A 16857-nucleotide genomic window follows, 5' to 3' on the forward strand; every position below is an offset into this window, starting at 1 on the left:
CAGAAAATGACCCTGGAAGATTCTTGCAGTCAAGACTGGAGGGAAAGTGGTCAGCAATCACCCTGGTTCCCTAAGTACTCTTCAAACATGTACCTTGGAATTACAATATCTGAAACTGATATTATATTGTATGATAACTAACTGGAATTTAAATAAGAAAGAAAAAGCCAATAAATAAAATGGCTGTTTAAATATGGCAAGGGCTAGGGGGTGCCTTGATTTCGGCTAGATCATGATTTCGAGCCCCGTGTCAGGCTTCAGCACAGAGGATTCCCTCTCTTCCCCTCTCTCTTTGCCCCAACCCTCTGCTCTCATTCATATTCATTCATTCTCTCTCTCTCTCTCTCTCTCTCTCTCTCTCAAAATAATTGAATAAACTTAAAAAAAGATGCCAAGGGCTAGCTGGGAGAAGGACGGGGATGTCTACATCACTCTTTAATCCCTTCCTCTAGCCTGAGAAAACATTTAAAGCAGTTTAAAGATACATAGAAAATGATATCTTTTAAGGGAAAATGTTTTGTCAGGATGAAAACAACAGAAAATATTACAGATCCAAGAGAGAATCCTAAAACGGTGCACAGTCAGAGTGTTCCGGAGCCAGAATAAGTCTTAGAGAGAGGTCATCTGAGCTTCTCATTGACAGATGTAGAAACGGTTGCCTGAAGATAATACTTCTTAAATAAGGCTGCAAGACTCACTTACTGGAAGAGCTGGGACAAGAAGCCAGGTGTCAAGATTTGAACTTAAGAGATTGTTCATGCTGCCTCCTTCATGAATTCACTTTAGGACTCAAAGCTTCCTAATGTTCCACTGCTCCTGACTGGGTTTGGGAGGAAGACAGCAACTGGCATCAGAAACCCCAAAGTGAGATGTAGAAAGGACAGAATAGTCATTCACGGGCAAGGAAATCCACTGCCTGTCTAATGTTTGGCGAGAAAGACTGAGTGTAAGAGTTGAGTCCACTTTCACCTCCGAAGCAATCAGATGAAGAAGAAATTTCAAACACTATTTCAGTTCAAAAACTACATTCTATGATATGTCAAACACTGTTCTTGGCTCCAAAGGCAGGGTGAAGGGATTCAGAAGATGTACGGTCTCCCACCTGCAGGCACTGCCGGTCAAACAGGTAAGAGTGATAAGAAAGCAACTATACTACAAATTTATAATGAATGTAATGAAATACCCTTTTAACTGTTTTCTTCAATATCCTCTGACCATTCTTTCCTTTCATGAACCTATCATCCAATTATGATCTTTGTAAACCTAGTAAATAAAGATTTTTATGGTCATTTTAGCACCATTTGGTAACTGCTTTCTCTCTCTACAACTCTTATGCAACACCAGCTTCAAAGCCCTGAAATAATTCAACCCTGAACTTATTTGTATCCAAAGGCTGAAGTTGTTTGCTTGTTTTTCTTTTAAATAATAGCTAGCTGACCCACACTGACAAGAGAGTTGTAAAGAAACACAGCATGGTGTTGACTTTATAGTGAGAGTTTAAAAAGGGTGACAGTAAAAACAAAAATTTAGAAAAAAAAAGTTAGCTACTTAGACTCAAATTTGTACAATTCAAGCAGTTACGATTCTATAATATAGCTGGATACGTGAATTTATAGGCTCAAAATTTATTTGAATAAATGCTCAAAAGATGTATACTTTCTAACATCTCTCCAGTGTCATGTGCATTCTTACCTTATTTATGCCTTATCAGGCAGGCAAAACTCAATATTCAAGGACTAAAGGGTCTGGTATCTGCTATTTAGCCCCAACGGAATTTTGGCGCCTCCTGGAGGTGCTAAAATATTGAATGTTGGATCCATGTAATCATTCATGGACCAGTGAATATTGCCACGAAGTTAATGACCAAGCACAAGAACAATACTTCAAAACAAAGAATTACCCCAGAAGTAAAATTCCAAATTAATCTGACATCCTTCACTGATCAGATTAGACTCCCCAAATCAAACTGGAGCCTAGCCAATTTCCCTTAATTTTCCAGAGATCTAGGACCTAGCTAACATTAGACTGGTGTCCTGAGTGTGCAAGCTTTATCCTGAAATCAATAAGCTAAATTTGTAAACAAGCACTCACTTACATGAAAAACCACTTATGCAATATGAGTAAAATATGAAGAAGTGGAATTTCAACTTTAAAGGAAAGTAAACTTTCAAATATTATCACTGTAAATATAAGAAAATATTCCCTACAAAAGCATTTAAAGGAAATACATAACTAAACATATTTTTTCCACACTTACATTTTACAGGTAAGCCAAATTGCTATTTCTTCTGCTTTTGGAAGTCGAGTAACTGCCTAAAAGCAATTGCAAATGATTAAATACACACACACACACACACACACACACACACACACACACACACACACAAGCATACATAATATTACAACAGAACCTAGCAATCAAAATTTCCTCCAGTTCATAGAAACACTCCATTTAATTATCTACCGTCTTCATTTATTTATGAAGATATTTTATATTTCTGAAAATTATGATATAATTATTCATAGAGCCACTGCCATGAAAAGAAAGCTTTCTGAAAACTTCACCAGTGTGGGGCGCCTGAGTGGCTGAGTCAGTTAAGCGCCTGACTCTTGATCTTGACTCAGGTCATGATCTCAGAGCCCCCATGAGGAGCGCTCTGTGCTGGCAGCACGGAGCCTGCTTGGGATTCTCTGTCTCCCTCTCTCTCTGCCCCTCGATGCCCCCTCTCTCAAAAGTAAATAAACATTTAAAAATTTTTTTAAAAAAATCCGTGTAACTACCTCAACCCAGAATAATGAATCTCTCACGTAAATTATTTTTTTAATTTGGCATTAGAACAACTTGGATTAAGAAAAAGTAGCACCAGTGTATAATTCCCAGGTATTTGAAGAAGTGTATGGCAACTTAAAATTTGAGAATAACACCATTAAGGACAGTTTCAATTTGGGAAGTAAAATATTTTATTATATTTATGCAAAAAATTTCTTTTCAATATTTTTTGCTTTATGCAAAATATCCTGAACAATTACAAAGTATTAAAGGAAAACAAAGTTTTGGAACAAAGAAAGTGCCTTACTTACGCAAGACAATAGGTCAATAGGGAATCTGGTGTTGCACCTAAAAAAATGTTAATAACTTTTCTAATTAAAACTCAACATCATAAAAAATGAAACACTAAATTTAATTTTGTATTAACTATACTGTTTTACATCATTTTTATTAAAAACATGTTTTATTAGATTTCCAACTAAATTAAATAGTGAATAGTTATTGCTTTTATTGCCGGTTTATATGCTTTAATAATTACTTGGAACCATCCCATTCAGCTAAATTAGATGCAATTTTAGTCATGAACATACTTTTAATAAAATTTTATTCACGTATATACAGCAGTAAAAGAGTGTTATGTGTGTGTGTATTCTAAAATTAAGTTCAAATGTGTATGATACTCAGATAAATAAGACTGCAAAAAAATTGTAAAATTTAGTAGGTGAGTAGAGGAACATTTTCAGAAATATTAAAGAAATGCAATATATAACAGCTGTCCTAACGAAGAAAACAGGGCTACATGAAACCCATGCATATCAATCCTCACTCTGAAGGTAATTCAGAAGGTAACACTGGCTAAAGACAGCATTTGAGGATGACTATACCCACATGACTCACTACCGCTGCCATCCTGACCCTCCCAAACTTCCAGGTAGAAATGTGAGGAAAATAAAAGTACAGCTGGAACACTGGCTCCATACCTTTCCCTCATGATTGTCTTAGTTACCTCATTTGAGGTGGTCCCATGAGTCTGGTCTTTACAAATGTGTAAGTCAAGATACACGCAATGCCCATGTGTATGCATCATTGTTCTGAAACAGAAATCCCAATTTCAAAAACAGTTTGCTTTTCATATTCTTCATGTTCTACTTTAAGTTATTTTAGAGCTTGACCTATTAGGTTGAACCAATATGGCAATTTCATATGGTTCAACCTTACATGTCAGGTCTGTCCTTATAACCCCATTGTGTAGCTCAGTCTAGGTTTCAATAGGTATTTGTTGACTTAATAATGAAATACTGGGTCTCTCACCACTTACCCTTGCCTAAGGATGCTCAAGGCTCCATGTAAGATACTTATTAAAATTATATGCCTGGGGGCGCCTGGGTGGCGCAGTCGGTTAAGCGTCCGACTTCAGCCAGGTCATGATCTCGCGGTCTGTGAGTTCGAGCCCCCCGTCAGGCTCTGGGCTGATGGCTCGGAGCCTGGAGCCTGTTTCCAATTCTGTGTCTCCCTCTCTCTCTGCCCCTCCCCCGTTCATGCTCTGTCTCTCTCTGTCCCAAAAATAAATAAAAAACGTTGAAAAAAAAATTAAAAAAAAAATAAAAATTAAAAAAAATAATAAAATAAAATAAAATAAAATAAAATAAAATAAAATAAAATAAAATAAAATTATATGCCTGAATGGGACACGTGCTCCATGTTGTCTACTTAGCTCCTGAATATGGCTCTTTTTGGGGGTTAATGCTGTATCATATAAGTGTTAGTGAGAGGTGAAGATCCCCATTACGAAGCCAAAGGAGCTGAAAACATTTTGGAAAAATATTTCACATAGAAATGTTATTTCAATGGGTTTCTTGCTAACATTCTTTGGAAACCAGTACACTATGTATTGTTATATAGGAAAAGTGTTCTAGACTGATATGTTATCAAACAAAATATCTATGCATTCCTGATTTTAACCCTAGCTTCTACAGAGAGATATTCGTTCTACTCATTTGTTCTAATCAAACTACGGTTTGAAAGACTAAGTGGACATCAGTGAGATTCAATTTTTTTTTTCCCAACAAGATTCAAAACAAGATATTTTTCTGAGTTTCAGAAACTGCCTTCTGGCCTTTAGCACCTGAGAACCACATTTTTTTGTAATTATGATTTTACTCAAAGGTATGCAATTCAAATGATTAGAATGCAGAGCATTTACCTATTATTTAGTTACCCTATAAGATATTTATAACTTATATAAATTCTTTTGTTTTCACTAAACTGATATTTATGGTAAACAATTGGCCTGTTTTTAGCAGTGAAGTAAAACCCAAAATTCTTCAGTTTATTATAATTAAGGATGACTATGTGTTTGTATGTGTGTATATGTGTGTGTGTGTATATATATATATATATATATATATATATATATATATATGTAATAGTTTAATATTTGTATGCAGGTTATCACTAAATTCCAATTCAATTTTTCCTGTTTGTCAAAAATAGTCTGACCAAGTGAAACATACCAAAACATTTCTAGAATATAAATATTATGCAGAAAGTGTGTGGGGGAGGGTTAAATTCTAGCAAATCAACTATGTATTTCCACATGCTAACAGAGTTATTGAACATATCTTTGAATGAAAGAGTTGCCTTGAATATACTTCTTCTATCCGTCATGGGTAGACATTGAAGTGTTAATGAACTCTTTAAGGCAGTCCTTCTCTCTTTTTTTTTGTTTCTGTACATTATCATAGCCCTTTGCCTGGTACATTGGATGTTATTTGTTAAGGTTTCAAATGTATAAAGAAGTCATTGTTTGATGCATAAATGAAGTACCAAATACTGCAAAAAAAAACAAAAAAAAACAACTATGCTTAAAATAGTCTCTATTATTACACTGAGTCAAGAAACAATGTGGGGACACTGAACACACACTTAAAAGCAATATATTCTGTGATGTCACCACCAAAACCATAAAAAAAAATGAGGGCTGAAGAGAATGTGTACATTTTTTCTATTGCAATCCCTTACTTTTAAAGATGATTAAAGTAATGTGCAGAGTTAAAGGGGTACCTCAACTTACCTTTGTACTCTGTAATCTTTTTCCAGTTTATTTTGAGAGAGAGAAAGAAAGCAGGAAAGGGGCAGAGAAAGGGGAGAGAGTGAATCCCAGGGAGTCTCTGCACTGTCAGTGCAGAGCCCAATGCAGGGCTCAAACTCACAAACCTTGAGATCAGTACCTGAGTTGAATCAAGAGTCGGATGCTTAACCGACTGAGCCACCCAGGCGCCCCTCTACTCCAACAATCTTAAGAAAATGGGCAACAGGGAAAAATACAACAATTTTTTGTGACTCAAAAATACAGAAATCCTTTGCTCTTATGTAAACATATTTTTGAGATTAATAAAGTACAAATATTCCCTTGCAAAACTATCAATAATATACAATATAGTATTGACTCAGACAAGCAATTAAAATGGTTCTTATAAAAGTATACTTCTATCAAATGAAATTGAATGTTTATTTTGAACTGAAACTTTCAAGTCTGTCTCTAAATCTGACACTTCTCTTTTGCCAGACATCCTTTAATAAATAACCTCAGCAACAACAACAAAACAAACAAATCAGCGGTTTATAGAATGTACAACTTCAGAAGAAAATAATTAAGAAAAAAGAGTGTTTTCTTGAGCTATTACAAGCTCCCACGAATTTCTAGAATCTGGATTCAAGGACAGAAGCCTAAGTGACCACAGTTCTACTTCTAATCCAATTAAATGACAGAACTAGACACTTACAAATTGACAAACACCTGAATACAGAACATCTTTAAGCTTCTTGATCTGGGAATGCTTTTCGGAATTCTGTAAACAACAACCATTGCACAGGAGAGCCTCTTTTATGATAAGCTACTTATATTTCATGATAGCTTCAAGGACCTCCTGCTTTTATGATTAACTCAATGGATTATGCAATCTTTAAATGATTTTAACCTACAGGCATTATTTTAAGTCTGTCAAAAAGTTTTACATAGCTTAATATATTTTACCCAAAATCCAGTGAAGGTGGCCAAAGGATACAAACTTCCAGTTACAAAATAAATAAGTCCTAGGGATATAATGTACAGCATAGTCACTATAGTTAATAATTACACATTGTATATCTCAAAGTTGATTCTAAAAGTAGATTCTAAAGGTTCCTACCATAAGAAAAAATTGTAACTATGTATGGTAATGGATGTTAACTAGCCCTACTGTGGTGGTCATTTCACAGTAACTACCTATATCAAGCCATTATGTTGCACACTTATTTAAGGTAAAATAGGTTTGGGGGGCCTGGATGGCTCAGTCAGTTACACGTCTGGCTCCTGAGCTCAGCTCAGGTCAAGCCCCACATGGGGTTCACACTGACAACACAGAGCCTGCTTGGGATTCTCTCTCTCCCTTGCCCTCTGTCCCTCCCCTGCTTGTGCATATATGCTCGTGCTCTCTCTCAAAATAAATAAGTAAACTTAAAACAAATAAACAAATGTAAAATAGATTAAGTACTATGCTAAGATTCAGAGCTTCTGCACATTTTTATCTTTATATTTTTGTTGACTTAGGAAAGCACTAGAAGCTTAAAATAAACAAAAAAGCTGAATATTATACATCGATCTTTCCTTTTCTAAATTCTTCATTCCAGTTGTGTTTATTTGACCTTCACCTAATTATCTAGCCCAGTGGCAAGACATTTCTCTTCTTTTCCTCTCTTTCTCCAACACACATAATATACAATATCTCCCAATGAATTTACATTATTTCCCTTAATGAATATATTGCAAATCCTTCATAACCACAGTGAGAAAAAAAAGCTCTTAAAAGGGATTTTTAACTCTCCCTTTTATATGGTGCCCAATAAAGACATTGTTGTACCTACCTGTGTTATATTTATAGGTAAGGATTTCTAAAATCACGATATGTTAATTTCTTTACAATAATAAATTAATCATGTTGTATTAAAGAAAATGGAAACTTTTGGGGCGCCTGGGTGGCGCAGTCGGTTAAGCGACCGACTTCAGCCAGGTCACGATCTCGCGGTCCGTGAGTTCGAGCCCCGCGTCAGGCTCTGGGCTGATGGCTCGGAGCCTGGAGCCTGTTTCCGATTCTGTGTCTCCCTCTCTCTCTGCCCCTCCCCCGTTCATGCTCTGTCTCTCTCTGTCCCAAAAATAAATTAAAAAAAAAAAAAAAAAAAAAAAAAGAAAATGGAACCTTTTAACTTAACATTTAAAATGTTGTTATTCATATTTTATAAATATTAAACTAGAGTTCCAGCTGACTGTTAAAACATAAGATTTTTCTCAATTTCTACAAAAACTTCAGACACATCAAACCTGTGGCTACAGAGAAAGGAATTTAACTGCCAAGTCTGAGCAAAACAATATTCTAGACCTACACATCTGATACAGTAGCCACTAGGCACATGTGACTTTTTTTTTTTTTTTTTTTTTTTTATTTATTTTTGGGACAGAGAGAGACAGAGCATGAACGGGGGAGGGGCAGAGAGAGAGGGAGACATAGAATCGGAAACAGGCTCCAGGCTCCGAGCCATCAGCCCAGAGCCTGACGCGGGGCTCGAACTCACGGACCGCGAGATCGTGACCTGGCTGAAGTCGGACGCTTAACCGACTGCGCCACCCAGGCGCCCCATGTGACTTTTAATCTAAATTAACATGAATTAAAATGAAATCAGATTAAATTAACATTAGTCCCTCAGTTGCACCAGCAATATTTTAAGTCCTCAATGGTTGCAGCATGGCTGGTGACTAACACAAGTATAAAACACACAAATACAGAACATTTCCATTATCTCAGAAAGTGGATTGAACACGCTTCCTTCACTCCTCCCCAACCTCCACTTCTAAACTTCTCTTTATTGGGTCTCTTCAGTCTCCATCTTACAGGATTCTAACCCAGACTTGCCTTTTCTGCCTATACCAGTTGTTCTCAACTTAGGGACTTTATGCCCCTCCCCATAGGACATTTGAAATGTCTGAGACATTTTGGGTTGTCACAACTCGGGAGACAGGTTTTAATAGTGACGTGGTGAGTGGAGGCCAGAGACACTGCTAAGCATCTTACAATGCACAGGATATCCCCCACAACCACAAATGATGTGCCCAAGTTGAGAAATTTTGGGAGGGACTAGGTTGGAGGTGCATCTGGATTGCCCACCCAAAAGTGGATTTGTTGTATCATAAGTCCCTACCTTCTGACTACTCCCAAATATCACGTACACCAGGTACAAGAAAGTAATACCCTCAGATCCAATGTAGGTCTAGCACCCAGAGTCCCCACTGACTTTAGAAAGGTAGACATAAACTACAGGTTTTACCATATTGAATTCTTATTTTTACAGAGACTGGCATTTTCCCACATTGGTTAATTGAACAGTAATCAAATGTGGGTGGTATCACGTATACTTTTATTCCTTTAGATTGTGTGTTTTATGGAGGTAGGGACCATGTGTTTTTTTCCTTCATCTACATATATATGCACCATATAGAAAGCTCTAAAAGGTAACATTGGATGAGAAAAACAAGATACAGTATAGTGCAAATAATATGAACTACTTTTTTTATCATTTTGAGAGACAGAGAGCGGGAGTGGCAGAGAGAGAGGGAGGGAAAGAGAGAGAGAATGAACATATTTTTATAAAAGAATGGTGATCAAACATTCCCAGTATGTACATATTTTTGTTTATGTGTGTGTGTTTGTATGCTTAGGTATGTTCATTGATGCATGTATCTATCTGTAAGTACAGAGAAAAATGAAATGATACAGTAGTTTGTCAATGAGGATTACATATGGGAGTGCTATTATCAGGGGAAAGGAGAAAAGAAAAAAATATGTAAAACTTAGGCAAAAATTCGTGGTAATGGTAAAAAGTTATATTTTCATTTTTTTTAAATAATGGAGTATTTAAGAACTACCTCAAATAGAGCAACTGAAAGGAAAATCAAAAGCATAAGATCTATCCATTAATATGGCATTTGTATTCTAGAAGAGAAATAGCTAATAAATACGAAAAATAATACTTCATACAGCGGTGAGTCTCCTCTGAAGAATATTAAAATTTAGGTGTTTGGGGGAGATAGTCCTGAGCTCAGGAAAGATATCAGCACTTAGAGAAGCAAATCTGGGATTCATCAGGGTGCTACACAAGTCAATGTGATCATTTAGAGAGTAAGTGTAAGGGAGGAGAGAGTTCCGGGTTGCACCCTAGAGCACTCCAACAGGGAGTGGCAAGGATGGAAGCTTACCGAGATGAGCAAAAGAAGTAGAGGAGAGAAAGTGGAGATGCTGAGACAACTCTTTAGATGAGTGTTTCTGGAAAGTGTATTGCGGGAATGGTACAGAGAAATGGGGCACTGAATGGAAGGGCACCATGGGATCAACGGAAGCTTTGTATAGAGGACATTTATCACACCATGCTTATATATTCATCCTGGAGAAAAGCTATGATGCAGGAAAACAAAAGAAATGCTTGCAAGAGAAAACTCAATGAGAAGTGAGAGGAAAAGGCATTTGTATAAGAGAAGACTTAGGCATAGGTTGGAGAAGGAATGACTAGCGATGTCCTTATCCTTGAGGCATGCATCCATATATGATGAGAAAGTGTTTTCTCCCAAGAGTAAACAGTATTTGAAATTATTCCACTGAATTGTATTAGAATCAATGTCGATTTATATCACATCAGCTATCCCCTAGCAAAATATCCACAACTGACAACTTCAATCAAGAAAACCATGAATATGCATCGTGAGACACATTCTCTTGTTATTTACATGCTCCAAAATTATAGACTAAAAAAGACGATGGTGCAAATAGGCAAAGTACACGAACAAATGTTAGTAGAGTGATATATACATAAATATATTTGTCACTGATATATAGTTCAGTTATTCTATGATCCCAGTGCTATGCAATTTCCAATAAAAAGTCAAAATCTGAAGATGTCTGCTCAGATTTTAAAAGAGAAAAGATAATCTATATCTAAACCAGAAAAATCCCATTCTTAGAAATTTCCCAAGTTGGGGCACCTGGGTGGCTCAGACAGTTAAGCTTCCGACTACGGCTTAGGTCATGACCTGGCAGTACCTGGCTTCCAGCCCCGCACTGGGCTCTGTGCTGACAGCTCAGAGCCTGGAGCCTGCTTCAGATTCTGTCTCCCTCTCTTTCTGCCCTTCCTCCGTTCGCATTCTCTCTGTCTCTCTCTCAAAAATAAATAAGCATTAAAAAAGAAACAAATTTCCCAAGTAAATGTCCTTTCTACCACAATAGCTAGTCCACTGTGTAGTAGGTAAAATAAGATTTTAAAGCCACTGATCAATCAGTGCACGCGTCATTCCTTGTAATTCATGCCAACAAGGACACCAAAATCTTTTAGGCTCATCTGAATTGTGAACAAGAAACATGTTTGCCACCTTTTTTTTTGAAATTTGGGTATACCTAAAACTAGGGATTTCTTAAACTTTGACAGCAAAAGCAGATCAGCAGCTAGAAATGCAGCAATCTTTTACAACCAGTTTTTAATAGCAAGCGTCAGAGAAAGCAAGGAAAACTTTTCATTTCCCTATCTAGAGATGTAGGCACAAAACTATATAGTCAAAAAGTTCATGTAAACTTGTTAATTACAGGAATAATAAACTAATGTTGGATGAAATTGGCCAACTGCCTTCTATTTACAACCCGTAATTTTCATTCACAATTACCTTAGTAAGGCACATTTACTTCCATACATAATTTTATATTTACAAAGACAGAAATCTACAAAGATAACTTTTAAAGATCTCTGCAAACAGTAGACCTAAAATATTAACTGCCTGGTCTACTTTCTCTACCTATCCAGTTTTCTTCCTACCAACAACAACTGGATAATTCTGGAATTTTCAATGGACCCAGGAATAAGAGATTATGATTGATTTTTCACTTACAGCTTTATAAAGTAGCTCAAAATCCCAGCAAAAATCTTCTTACCCCAGCAAAATCACTCTGGTAAAATTATTCTTTTAGATAAATTGTTTTTAATTACAACTTTGTCTTTTAGGAAAATTAAAACATCCAAATTACTCTTCTGATCATTTTAAACTCTTTACTATTATGGCCTGAGAAACCAAAGCTAGGAAACATTGCAGAAGCCCAAATTACACTGGTACAACACATTTAATTAAGTTCAGGGAGCAAAACACGGGAAAGCTTGGATTTTTATAACTAACATCTGTTTATAAACCAGTCTATCACCCTAGTTTTGAACAAAGTACTTGAATCCAAAAATAAGGAAGTAGATAATGGAACCTGAGTCTACAGAAAAGTCCCCACAGGAACAGATAAAAAAAAATCAGCACAAGAGCATGAGGTGGTTGTTGTTTAAATAAACTCTGACTTGGGTTTTTGTTGTTTTGTTGATTTGTTTGTTCAGTTTGAAAGGCTTACCATCTTGCTGCCCATGAAGAGCCTGAGGACTCTGCATTCTCTCCTCAAGATTGGAGCTAAGATCAGAGTTCACGGCTGACATCCGTGTTGAATCGCTCATATCAAATTCATCGCTTTCTATTGAACTTTCATCCTGAAAATGGTTTTAAAATATCATCAAGCATCATAAAATATAACACATTCAAATAGTGACCATTATATCTACAGGGTCAATTAGAGTTTAGCCAGTAAATTAGCTTTTACAGAACTCAGTAAATTGTGTTACATATTAATAGATACTTGAAATAAATAATGTAATAATTTCTCTCTTTAAGGAATTTCAAGGCTTGTGAAAAATCAAACAATGTATCTAAGTACAGGCAGATTTAAAAGGCAAAATAACATGTTTAGGAAGGATGTACTTGGGAGAATTATCCTAAACAATGAAAAAATGGTTTTTTTAATTAGTAAAAACTTCCCTAGGACAGTCACAAAACATAAAATATAGAGAAATATATGTTTTGAGTCCAAAAATAAATGACCTAATAAAATATTATAAGCAAAAATCTTAGGATGCGATAAGAAAACCTTACACAAAAAATTTTCCTTGGCAAACAGGACGGATTCTAATAATTGACAAACTTACATGGCTAGATTGAAAATCCACATTTCCTGAAAGCAAGATTTTAACACCTCCCTTCTTTCCTTATAAGTGAATATATGCTGTACTGCAACCACAAAAACAAGTTCTAGGTAGAAGTGTGAAAGATCCATTTACCAAAAGCCAGTTCGCCGAGTGGCTAAATTACCAAAAGGCCAGTTTTCCAAATGCCCAACTCATCAAAACCTGTCACAAATTAAGTTAAACCAAGTCTAAGATATTTTGCTGTAAATCATTTCACTGAAGCAAATTCCTTTTAGAGAACCGATTTTCAGCCAAATGGTATGCTTATGTAGGCAGAAAGGCCTGAGAAACTTGTGTAACATATTGCAAGTACTTACTCAAAATCACCAGGTTTGACTTTAATTTGTAAATGTCTGATCTCAAAGTTTAGCATTAATATAAAAATCAGCAATCGCCATAGCAGTAGTGCTATTTATGTGATACATAACTGTTCTTTATACTTGTTTACTCACTTCATCTTTATCACAACTGTGAATTGGGTACCAGGATTCATCCACTTTTACAGATTGAGAAATTGAGGCACAGAGCAGTTAAAGAATGTATCCCACTATAATACACCAGAACTGGGATTCATATGAAGTCACTCACGCTTGAGAAAATAACTTCTTTGAACAGGAAGAGTTACCTTGGCTTCCTAAATGACATCTTGGTATCAGCAAAGAAGTTGCTATGGTTAGGGGACAGGAACGTTCTAGTAGACTAACAAATTGGCATTCTGATCCATCGGTCAGGTCAAGGTGATTTTGGTGTCCTTCCTTTACGAAAGGTCTGATCATGCCCAGGTATACTGAGTAGAACTAGCTCTTCATTAATTCAGCAAGGAAATGCCACCCTGTGAGGCCTCTGGGCAATCAGCCACATAGACTTCTCCCAGCGGCATGCCCTCTCTCTTGGTACATTATGTTTTCTCAAATTCTAAATTCTAAGAAAATCCAAAGCATCTGAAATAAATATATATGTTAACAAGGGAAAAAAATAACAGAATTCAATGTGCACATCAATCTTATCAGTGTGTACCATATACATATACCTACATATATATGCACACACGTAGGTGATACAGATATTTATTATATGCACTATATATAGTGTCTGACATGATGGCATTTTAGAGTACATTCTCTACAGCGAGACTGACTGATTCAGATCCAGCTCTGCCACTTAGATGTGTTACCTTAAATAAGTAACCTAACCTTTCTGTGCCTCAATTTCTTCATCTATAAAATGGGAATAATAGTATCAATCTCATAGGGCTATATAAAGGTTAAGCAAATATACTAATATTTAAAGTACTTAGGACAAGGTCAGATAAATAAGTACAAAACTGTTTTAATATTTTTATGTAGAATACATAAGAAACTCTGCAGTATATAATAGGACTTATGTTTTATGAACACATACAAAAATAAATTTAAATATAATAGTAAAGATTAAATATAATAGCAAATACATTTAAATATATTAAATATAATAGTAAAAAATATAAATATAAAATAAAATATAAAGTAAATTTAAATATGTGTTTATAAACTAGCTGTGTATTTTATATAAACATAGTCTGTAGAATCAGCACTTATTATATATACTAAAAATAGCTAAATATACATAGTCCAGTAAAATTTCATCTCTAATATATACCATCTTAAATATATGTGTGTGTGTGTATTCACACGTATGTGTGTAAATGTATGTATATGTCAGAATGTATGTGTGAGTTTAAAGGAAAGCTAGATACAAAGAGATAATATCTGATCCATGGAATGATTATATAAACTGCTACAGCACATTATGAATAATCAATACACATTTTATCATCAATAAGTAACAGTCTTATAAGTATATATTTTAAGAAATGTGGACAACAAATTAAATGGTTATACAACCAACTGTACCTGCTGTGTATTTTAATTTTAAAAGAAATCACCATTCTATTAATCATAGGTGTCTTAATGATTGTGACTATCTTAAATATTTTCCTTTATGATTTCCTCTGATATACATTTTATTTTTCACAATTCTACTCCTTATTAGAATATAAATTATCCAATTGCTTACATTTATAAAGAGCTTTAACAAAACTAAGTGCATGTATTCATTCTGTAAGTTCTATTCAAATTATTGACTGATTAAATTACTATCTTTGATAAGAGGTGGAAAAAGTGCCTAAAACCTAATGTTGCGGTTTTTTATTATCAACATAGAGACAATGCTAATTGTCTAGGAATGCTAAGTCTAGGAAGAAATTACCAAATATTTCTAAGAATGAAGAACTGGAAAACTTGACTGATATGATATTAAGTATTTTATTTTATTCATGATCATCTTTAGGCCATTCATCTGAATTCTTCCCCTATGGGTATTTTATTCTATATGACAATCAGAAAGAGAGTCTTCAATCTGACTTTATTCCTTATGTTATTAAAATCTTAGGATAATGAAAGCCATGGCCAACTACCATAGAATTTGCTTCCCTAAGGCTTAATTTTTAAAAATTAGAATAAATATTTTACTGTAACAAATAATTTTATTCCCAGTCTTTTTCCTTTTAAGACAATTGCATGGAATTTAGATCCTCTGATCCATTCCATATTTTATTTTAGTTTTCAAGTTCCGGATTTTACCTCTAGAGGTCTCTACCCTGCGACTCCTGATTTCCATTGCTATTTGTCCTGATCTCATTTTCCCATTTCCTGAATGATTAATTACAGTCTCCTAGGTTTCTATCCACCTCCAATTTCTTCCCCACCAGTCCTGTTCATCATCTATTGCTAAATTAACCTTTCCACTTCAGAAAGTGCCACTTCTCTGCTCATAAATTTGCAGCTATATTCGTCAATCCAAATCTACCAAGTAATGTGTAAGTTGCTCAAACATTAAGGGTTTTCCGTAAGACTGCTTGAAACCCGCTCCCACAATCTAATCTTTGTTGTTTTTCACTTACCTTATGCTCAAACCAACTCAAAGCCCATACTATTAGCCTTTCTATGGAATGCACCACCTCAGACCTTAGTGTGCATGAGTGTAGATACTGTTAAAAATTCAGATCACCACGTGTCACACATTATGTCTAGAATCAGAATCTTGGGCTGGGGTTCTGCAACATGCAATGCAATGAGTTCCGCGGGTGCCCCTGACGTTGGTTATGTAGCCAGTAATGTTCAGAAAAATATTCTGTGCTGATGGAATTACTCTATAATATTCCCTATGCGGTAAGGTGACTACCAGCTTTACTTGGCTATTGAGCACTTGAAACATGGCCAGTGCAACTGAAGAACTAAAAATTTAATTTTAGGTAATTTTAATTAATATCCGATTAAATTTAAATATCCACATGTGGCTAATGCCTACCATATGGGGCAGTGAAAATCTAACAATTCCTCATTGTTGGATCTTGAAAATATTTCCAATCATTCACTATTAGCAATGCAACAAACATCCTAATACTTGAGTTGTTCCATACATCACATTCCTTAGTATAAATTTCTAGTCAAGCATATGAGTAACATTGAAAAATTTTTAATAATTATTGCCAAACTCTCCCCCTGTAAGATTATTCTGGTTCAAACTCCATCAACAGTCTGTAAGAAGGTCAACTGATCTTACATTAGATAAAGTATTTTGATTCTCATTCCTGGCCATCTTTATTTCTCTTAATAGCATTTAGCATCTTCTTCTATACATACTTTTATTATTTATGTCCTTTATTTTCTCCCCTGCAACTAGAAGTTTAATAAAGGCAATATTTTTGTCAATTTATTAAGTTTATCTCCATTATCTACAAGAGTACCAGTTACATAGAAGGTACTCAGTAAATATCGGTTGAACTAATTGAAATAACACATTAAAATTTAAATATAACTGAGCACAAAGAAATATCTCACTTGATTTCCATTTTAATGTAATTTACTTAATCACCTTCCTATCTTTCAATAATCAAAACTTCTAAAATTTTGCAAATAATC

The 16857-nt window shown here is 35.1% G+C and overlaps 1 protein-coding gene across 5 annotated transcripts in view; it reads right to left on the reverse strand.

The window, feature by feature from the left end:
- Positions 1-16857, reverse strand: part of NOL4 (nucleolar protein 4) — a 428511-nt gene that overhangs the window by 286990 nt on the left and 124664 nt on the right. For all 5 annotated transcript variants that reach the window (XM_042911014.1, XM_042911013.1, XM_042911019.1 and 2 more), the window contains one exon: positions 12232-12364. In XM_042911014.1, the coding sequence (XP_042766948.1) occupies positions 12232-12364 (133 nt within the window). The remainder of the gene's footprint in view (positions 1-12231; positions 12365-16857) is intronic.

The sequence above is a fragment of the Panthera leo genome, chromosome D3 (assembly GCF_018350215.1).
Source record: "Panthera leo isolate Ple1 chromosome D3, P.leo_Ple1_pat1.1, whole genome shotgun sequence".
Classification (NCBI taxonomy): domain Eukaryota; kingdom Metazoa; phylum Chordata; class Mammalia; order Carnivora; family Felidae; genus Panthera; species Panthera leo.